The sequence below is a fragment of the Octopus bimaculoides genome, chromosome 15 (genome assembly GCF_046866305.1).
Source record: "Octopus bimaculoides isolate indiv1 chromosome 15, ASM4686630v1, whole genome shotgun sequence".
Classification (NCBI taxonomy): Eukaryota; Metazoa; Mollusca; class Cephalopoda; order Octopoda; family Octopodidae; genus Octopus; species Octopus bimaculoides.
This window is the reverse complement of record NC_142942.1, coordinates 25,196,054-25,205,875: the sequence shown is the minus strand read 5'-3', so window position 1 is coordinate 25,205,875 and position 9,822 is coordinate 25,196,054. Positions and strand designations below refer to the sequence as shown.

The window sequence follows — 9,822 nt, the reverse complement described above, 5'->3', positions numbered from 1 at the left end:
CTCGTAGACGAGGTAGTTTGCAAGAGGGTGTCATAGAATTATATATATATATATATATATATATATATAAGCAAAAAACATTCAAGCATTTACACTCGAAATAAGATGCCACAACAGACAGACAGACAGACAAGTGTAAAATAAGTTTTGTCTCTTTATTTAATGGAGATTGATAAAATAAGTATGAGAGTGAAATCAGAGCTGGGGATGACATAACAAACAACCCTGAAGGCAGCGCCACAGCACAGGCAAGAGAAAAAACATAAAAATTCAATTTGTATTTATATAATTTTATTGGCTGGACACTCATGATTAAGTTTCATGATTAAGTTAGTCACCAAAATTGATTTAAACAAAATTTAACACACACGTACAAAACTTTCTCAAAATGATGCAGGTGCCAAAATGTACAACGACAATACACACATTAAAACTTACACAATAACAGACTTAGGATGTATCTAACCATGTAAAATGTCACATGAACAATGACAGCATTCATACTTTTCCCAAGAAAGTTATAACATTATAATGTAAGCAGTTCTTTCATAAGATTTACTGCTTCACTGTAATCCACAACACATTCACCTATTACATTCTGACTTCCAACAATACATTAAAAACAAACATCAGTATATATAGAGAGATCCATCAGCAGGACCAATATAGCCAATAGCTATGAGAATAACATCAATAATTGTCCATACACCAAGACCCCCAAAACTGAATAACTTGCCAATTCCTTCTTCCCAAAGACCAAGGTAAAATCGATCGACACCAAATCCACCAAGAGTAATGCTGCAAAAGTAAAAAGATAAATAAAATTTATATTAAAATGTTTATTTAAATCAGCAGGTGTATTTTCAAATCATTTATTCTCATACATATACATCAAATTTTACTGTAACCAGTCAAATTATTTTCTATGAGCTAACAGACAAGCCTCTACTTTTACATAGTTGCTGAACTTGCTAGAAACAGCAGTGAAATTCACCTCATATTGTATCTGTCTTCTAAAGAAATAGGACACATTAGATAATAATAATATATTATTATTATAAATATATATAATATATTGAATAATAGAAGATAGGAATGTCTTTAATCAAATGGCTATTCAATCAAAGCTGGCCTTGGGCTAAAAAAAAGCATCATCTTTGCTAATTTATTAAATTCTCCAATATTCTCTTTCAGTTCTAAGCTGTTTCACAGATGTCAGATAATTGGTAAAATACATACTTGGAAATTTACAAATTTTGTTGTATTCAAATACAAAAACGAACATAAAGAATATGCATAGCCGAGATTAATTAGATGGTTTAATCTTTATTTAAGAGACAAGAAATTCCTCTTCTATTGAGGTTATGCTTATTATTGGTAAAACAGTACAATGAATATGGTTTGTTCAGGGAAAGAGTTCTGGGAGCTTTAAAGAGAATACTTGTTAAAAAGTTTTCAAATGCAGAATGAAGGTCCTTATCTAACAATTCTAATCACCTGATCTCTGGAATTTTGTCACTCTTTTTCTTTGATGTAAACACTGACTTTTTGAGAAGTAACAGAAGAATGGAGTGAAATTTAACAAACAAGACTTTGTACATTAACAGAAATGAGCAAGAATGCTAAAGGCATGCATTGAAAGTTAGAATACAATCACAACAGCAAACGCTGTGATACAAATAGGCTTGTACTGTTAGAGGTTCATGAACAGATATGAATAAAATAATTCCTTCAAGATCAAAAGCCCTAAAACTATTTTATTATTAGGGTAGAATGGGGGAATAAATTAGATAAGTCATAGCAACTTGTAATTATTAGGAAAGGAAAATAGGAGGACATGTCTTGTTTCAGAAAAAAATTATGGAAATATACTAAAAACAAAACATTTTGAAAAACATTTCCTTATATTTTACAAGAGAACCTCACTGGAACCTCACGTATTTAAACAAGATCGTTGTATATTTTGGAAAAAAATTTTGAGGGTGTAATTAGGTATATCCACTTCTTCAGGATAAATTCCAATAAAATAATTCATCTTAACTTTGTTCATTGAAGATCAGGAATGACATATTTTTGCTGGAAGTCTGTTAGTAAGCAAGTATTATATAAGTCCAAGGGGGATAATTCTGTACACATCGTGTTTAGTATTAGCTAGAGAGTGAACTGGTAGTTTCTGTCAGCTGACATTGGGTACAGTTGGGATGAGGTCTTGCATACTGCATAAATGTGTGCTAATGACAAGGTAGTAGTTACATGACCAGACAGATGTAGAGAGAGTGTTACTTTAGGTTTGGAGGTGAGAAAAAGATCAAAAATGTTTGTAGCGTTTGTGTATTGTAGTTGAGGGGAATGAGTGTAGATGTGACTACTTGATGTACAGAGTTGAGGATTGCAAAAGATTTGGTTTCCGTTAAGAGCCAAGTAGAGTCGTTGCATTGAAGACACTGAGAACAAGAACATTGGGGAAGTCTGACGTGAGGTAGATATCCTGAAAGTATGAAGATACATAATGGACAAGTTATTGGGAATGAGAATAGTTTGGTGAAAAATAAAAATAGATGTAATTGGAGGAAGACTTTGAGCCAGAATAATTGGGGGTCTTTGTTGCTGTATTTCAAGAGAGAGAAGTGACTGACAGAAACAGTGTATCTATGTGAAGACTCCAGATTTTAGAGTGAAAATTGAATATAGAGTATAAATGCTAGCATGGAAAGCGGACGTTAAACGATGATGATGATGATGATGATGATGATGATGAATAAGGGCAACAGAAGTGGCAATGGAAAAAGGTTGAGATCTGTGTTTCAGAAAATAATAGGATATGTGGTTTGCTTTTTAGAAAGAGGTGATGGGTGGATCAGAATCCACAAATAATTAGAGAAGAGGAGAGAGTGTCATGGCTGAATGATCTTACTAACAGTGACACTTGATGAATTCATTCTCCAAGAACAGTTTCTATTAGAATCTAGTCATTTGCTTCTATGGTACCATAGCCATCGCACCTGATCTTTTACTGTGGTTGACTAAATTTTCTTAGATTAACAGATCAGCAGCACGTTGTTTAGTTGGATTAAAAATGCTCATTCAATTCTCCATACTTAAAAGTTATTCCCCATTTTATCTACATTAACCCTTTAGCATTTAAACCAGCAATGTCCAGCCCAAATTTTCTACTTTTATGTTCAAACTGGCCAGATTTAGCATGGAATACCTACCCTACAATGTCATTCTAAGAATAAACCATCATGAGACTTTTGAAGATATGCCGTACTTGAGAAGACTCATGAAGCCAAGTGAGATCATAGCTGTGGTTGATGCTTGTGTCATGTAACTGGCCCATTAAAGGCACACTTCAATTATTGGGCGATATACTGTGCTTGTGAAGACTTATCAAACTGAGTGAAATCAAAGTCGTGGTCGATGCCTGTGCCATCTGATTGGCATGTAAAAAGTACCATTTGTACATCAGGCCTCATGGAGGCAGTGATGTCAAGCCAAGTGAAATCGTAGTAATGGCCAATGCCAATGTTGCATAACAGGCCTGTTAAAAGCACCCTTCAATCGGTGGGTGATATTCTATGCTTGTAAAGACTGTCAGACTGAGTGAAATCATAGTCGTGGCCGATACCAGTGCCGTCTGACTGGCATCCATGCTGATGGCACGTAAAAAGCACCGTTCAAGCATTGAGCCGGCTCATGGAAGCAGTGACAGGTGTCCAAGACCCTTGGCGATATACCATGCTTGTGTAGACCTGTTAAGTCAAGTGAGACCATAGTTATGACTGATACCGGTGTCAGGTCAATGGCACCCATGCTGGTGGCACGTAAAATACACCCACTACATTCTTGGAGTGGTTGGTGTTAGGAAGGGCATCCAGCCATAGAAACTTGCTAAATCAGATTGGAACCTGGCGCAGCCTCCTGACTTACCAGTTTTCAGTTAAACTGTCCAATATGGAAAGCGGACATTAAATGATGATGATCATCATCTCAAAGCTATGAGATACTGCTTGATTAATTCAAAACAATGTGAATAAATAAGGATTACATTTGACAGAATAATTGGAATACTAAAGGGTTAAAATAAATTATATACAGCAAATGTTAGCAAAATGTTAACATCTCAGTAATAGTAACAAAAGATTAGGAATAAAAATGGAAATCCAGTATAATCTAAATATGAAGACTGTGAAATTGATGTAAAATGAGAGATATAAATTCAGTATAAATAATATACGAGGTGGTATCAAAAAGGTTCCTGGATTAGTTATCTGTATCTATAAAAGAGAGTGTGTGTGTGTGTGTGTGTGTGTGTGTGTGTGTGTGTGTGCATATGTTCCTTATGCATTCCAAAACTGAGTTGCCAATTTTGATGTATGAGGTATCAAAAGAGTCAGTAGGAATTTGGCTACCAACTAAACTATATTTTCATTTACATATTTGCATTACAAAAACTTATGTCATTTTTTCTTTTAGTCACCTATCGTAAACGATATTTTATATCACCACCACAATGCTGATGACATCACATTTTCTATACGAGTGTGTTCGCACGTTTTTTACCTACATATATGACTGACAAGTATATGTGTATGACAGTGTATGTGTCTGTCAGTATACACATTTTTGTGACAACTGACACACACAGAGACACAGATAGGCTTCAGGTTTGCGTTAATGTATGTGTGTGTTTCTAACTATGTTTATGTATGTAACTTTCTCCTGCCCATATTGAAAGTTTAGTTGTGGCCTGAACTTTAAACGAATAACAATGTTCACTTTCAAGTACTACCAACATGAAGATTTGGCTGATTTAACACCACTCGCAAAAATATCTGAAAATAAATGTTATTCTGGTTATTATAACAAATTCGGAAACTTGACGAAATAAAAAGCCTCAGCGACTCTTTCAATATAATTGCAGAATTGTTATTCCACTCCTTCTAACCAGTTTCAAGATAATTTTTAACAGTCCCCCTAAGCTGCTTCATCACTGAGTATCAACATTGCACAACCTTTTTACTGCATTAGTATTTATTCAACAGCCTATAATGTTACATAGTTAAAAAATATATAGTAATGTCAAATTGATTTATATCTTGCTACATATGTCCTTCAGCAAATACTTTAAATTGACATTCACAACAGCATCTTCCATTCTATACACTTGGTTCAGCGTTCATTTCAAAATTGTAAAATAAATTATTTTTGTGTGAAAAATTGATTTATGCCTTCTGAATTTTCCTGGGCTTTCACTTTCTTCACCGTGATATTCAATCGTGAATTTTATAACCTTTAATACATGTTCCAAATAAATGTTGACTTTCTGTACTTTGCTACATTGGTGACACATAGTAACTTTTACTAAATTGGTGACTTACCATTTTTTTCATAGCATAACTATGCTACAGAAAGTATCTTTTGCATCTATACTGACTACATTTCGTTTCGCTTGAATTTTGTATGTGAACATTTTACACTGTTTTAATGAGCCCACATCTAATGAAATAGCCATCCTTATAGTTGGTGATCCCCATGAAAATCATGATATTCTCATTGATGTTCGAGATAACAACCGTAAACGTGTTTTAAAGACTCATCCCTCTTATCATGCTCTCCAGTATACTCTTATTTTGTGGAATGGATGAGATGGGTATCATTTCAATATTCCACAGATTAAACCTGCAACAGGATAGCCAATTACAAACAAAATGGTGTTGTCAAATGACTTCTATTCAAATAAATTACACATATCAGATAAACTTTATTTTCATTTACATGTTTTCTATGTTATCTCAACAACCAGCTATAGTTATTTCAAATACACTTCTCTACAATCCAGGTTTCATTAGAAAATGAAAATAGTTTCACTTTCAGTTTGAACCAAAATTAGTGTTGCATTACGAGAGTGATGATGTGTGAATAATGAAAGTAATGTTTCACCGAATTAGTCACATCTGTATTATAATAAAGAAAGCTGCTTATTATCTATCTACCAAATAAACAATGTTTTTGACTCAATAACTCTTTTTTACAACTAAAATAACCTCAGTAACTAGGTTGGGTAGCACAATTTTGAGGTCATATTCAGACAATATTTCGATATACTTCCAATGTTTCACTTTCGTCCAACATTTCACTTTCGTCCAACATTTCACACACGCATAGAATTCTACTCAAACAAACATTTATGAAAATATACACATAAACATTAAAATAAGCCACAACCAAAAAAATTGCATTAAAAGACATCCATTTTTCTATGTTATGAGGAAATACAGTCACACACACATCCTCTCTCTCTCTCTGTCTCCCTCTCACACAAACAAAAAAGATGTATGCAGATGTATTTATGGGCAAAGGTAAAGAATACGCACTACCGGTGTTTAGGGTGAGGGTCACACCGAAAACGGGTGGTGTGTGTGTTCTTTACCTCTGCTATGTATCATCATCATCATTTAATGTCTGCTTTCCATGCTGGCATGGGTTGGACAGTTTGACTGGAGACTAGTGAGCCAGATGGCTGCACCAGGCTCCAATCTGATCAGGCAGAGTTTCTACAGCTGGATGCCCTTCCTAACACTAACCACTCCAAGAGTGTAGTGGGTACTTTTACGTGCCACTGGCACGAGGGCCAGTCAGGCGGTACTGGCAACAGCCACGCTCAAATGGTGTTTTCCACATACCACTGGCACAAGTGCTAGTAAGGCGACGCTGGTAACGATCACGCTCGAATGGTACTTTTTACATGCCACCAACACGGGGGCCACACAGCGGCCCTGGCCACGATCATGGGTCGACATTCAGCAGACTCTCTTTCTCCCATTCATTCTCTTTATTAAGCAACCTTTCATAGTGGCGTCTCCAAACCTCTCTCTTTGCAGCCTCGTTTAATGCAAGTGTACCATCATCCATGCGAACACATTTCTCTCCCATGACATCACGATTCTCTCTCACACACTGTCTTGCAACATGAAATACTTCAAGTCTTTGATCCTCACGGCGCAGAACATTGGCAAATTTTTTCTTATCTGCTTCCCCTCTGACTAAATAAACCTGTCTCCTAGCTTCCCTTCTGGCAGTCTGATACAATTCCCTGCTACTTTCGTTCTTCCAGTCCTTCCAAGCCTGTTTCTTTTGTCTAATAGCCCTGTCAACCACATTGTTCCACTACCACGTTACCTTGGGTCGAGAGGGGACTTTAGACCATCCACAGATCTGGTCAGTGGCTCTCAGCAGGTTGTCCCGTAGAAACCTCAAGTTGTCTTCCACATAATGTGATTCTATATCCCCTTCTATTTCGTCAAAGGCTTCAAGTAATACGTCTCTAAATCTTTGTCCATTTGCAGGATCTTTAAGCTTCCAGACCTTTCTCCTCCAAGCTGATCTTCTTCTGGGTATCCATTTAGCCCTGATCCCTAAGTCATTAACTACTAATCTGTGTTGAGGGGTACATTCTTCACCTGGGAAGGTTTTGGCATTTATAAGCAGTTCTCTTTTCCTTTTTCTGGCGAGGATGTAGTCAATTTGGCTAGAGTGTCTGCCGGAACGGTAGGTGACTAGGTGACAGGCAGGTTTCCTGAAGTTGGTAATGCAAACCATAAGATCATTTGCATTGCAGAACTCCAGCAGTCTGGTTCCCTCCTCACTGCGGGAACCAAAACCATAGCCTCCATGTACGCCATGGAAGCCCCCTGCATGTTGTCCAATATGTCCATTGAACTCACCAGCCACAAAGAGAAGGTCCCTGTCATTCGTCAATGAGGGAGTTTGCAAGAGGGTGTCGTAGAATTGGTCTTTCTGCCCATCCGGTAGCCCCAGTTGAGGGGCATAGGCCGAGATGACGGTAGCTAACCTATGGTGAAGCACTAGTCCAATCTTAAGTACTCTGTCACATACTCTGACTACCTCGATTACCTTATCAACCCATTTCTCTGCAAGAAGTATACCCACGCCCCCGACCCCGTCAGTGTTCCCTACCCAGAAAATCTTGTACCTGTGTTCTTTGCCTGTGAAGAACCTAGCGGAACCTCCTCTCTACCTTACTTCTTGGTTGCAGCACAAATCTACACATCTCCATTCAATGTGTGAGAGAAAGAGAGTGAGAGAAAGAGAGTGAGAGAAAGAGAGAGAGAGAGAGCGAATGAGTGCCACTTGCACATACATGCAAAAAAATTCATACATCACAACACACACCTTCACTCACTCACTCACTCTCTTTCTCTCTCTCACACACACACACACACGCCCATTTCATATAGACGTACATATTACACTTTCTCCTCTCACTTCAAAGCAAATATCACCTTTTCACTTTATCCTCTTTCAATTTCTGCTTCTTCAAAGCAGACAGAAATTAAAACAATTTTACGGAAATTAACGAACAATCGTATGATCCCATACATGTCGAGTTGACAACTTTGCTTCTTCAAATGAAAGTATGCCATAAAATAACTTCCTTTGACAAACATACACACACTCTATGTAAAACTTCTGTGCGAATTATGTTATTTCTTGCAGTGTGCACATGTAAATTTACAGCTCAAATCCAATTGAAATGATCCTTTGTGTAATTTGTGTTTGTGATGAGCGTATTTAAAAACCTGATCTTTGATATAAACTTAAAAGGAAGTTTTCCCAGAAACCCTGTCCTTTATCTCTTCTTTCTAGCATATCCAAAGTGATATTTCTGTTCCCTACTTATTTTTTTTCCTAAATTTCTTCCGATTCCTATGTTTGCGATACAGGAGATTAGGATTTCACCCATAAAACATGTTCACGATATTTTAATTTTCTCCCTTTCCACATCAAATTCATTTTTTGCTTTTTCAAATTTTTATTTTTGGTAATCCATGAAGAAAAAACAGAAAGTATGAATCTTTAAGAATTTTACCCCATCACCTAACCACTTTCAGAAAGCTACACACACCCAATATTTCACTTTTAGCTTTTTGGAAAGTGGGGAAATGCTGTTTACCTGTTGTTTCTAGCATGTCAGGTTTTCTGGTGGTGGTCTAGTATTTTTTAAGTCTACTTTATTTCAGTAAAATTCTACGCATGCAAAAAACATCAGACAAAAGTGAAAGATTGGGAGATTTTAGCTTTTTGGAAGCTGGTAGATGATGGGTGGGTGAGGTGGGGGAAGGGGTATTGAGTGTTTCTTTAAGAAAAATTAAACTATAAAAAATATACATATACATCTTTCACTTTTAGCTTTTTGGAAAAAGGGGAAATTTCTTCAGAAATAACTTCATTTACCTGTTGTTTCTAGCATATCAGGTTTTCCGATGGTGGTCTGGTATTTCCTACATCTGCTATTTCAGTACAATTTTACACATGCATGAAACATTAGGAGATTTTAGCTTTTTGAAAGTGGGTATGCTGTTATTAGCACTAACCCAAGCAAAAGATGGCGATGTTTATTTTCTCCACTGAACAAATACTGTATAGTTGAGCAGACATGTGAGAACTGGTACAATGAATAACATACTTTGCTGTACTTGCTTCGGCAGTACATATACTAAAACTGGAACGAATAACATACCTTGAAGTAAGCATTTGGAATAAGAAAAGTATCTAGCCAATCTGCCTCAATAGTTTGCAATACTCATGCCAGCAGAGAAAAATGGAACTAAAAGCAATGATGATGATGACGACTACATTATCCAGTGGATGTTTGAGGTTTTCAGATGGTATGGTCTGATCTGAGGGAAATTTGGACACTATTACTAGCAGGCTGAGTTACTGCTGGCTTATAGTTAAACAATGGTAGGTTATAGCCAAACAGAAATGTATTGAAGATACAACATAAAGTGAGCTGGA

At 36.5% G+C, this 9,822-nt stretch overlaps 1 protein-coding gene across 1 annotated transcript in view; it reads right to left on the bottom strand.

Annotated features, from left to right (window-relative positions):
* Positions 1-274: 274 nt before the first annotated feature.
* The window catches only part of LOC106872102 (TM2 domain-containing protein 3), a 34,634-nt gene continuing 25,086 nt past the window's right edge, over positions 275-9,822 (bottom strand). The window contains exon 5 of the mRNA XM_014918960.3: positions 275-798. Within this exon, the coding sequence (XP_014774446.1) occupies positions 630-798 (169 nt within the window). The 3' untranslated portion in view covers positions 275-629. The remainder of the gene's footprint in view (positions 799-9,822) is intronic.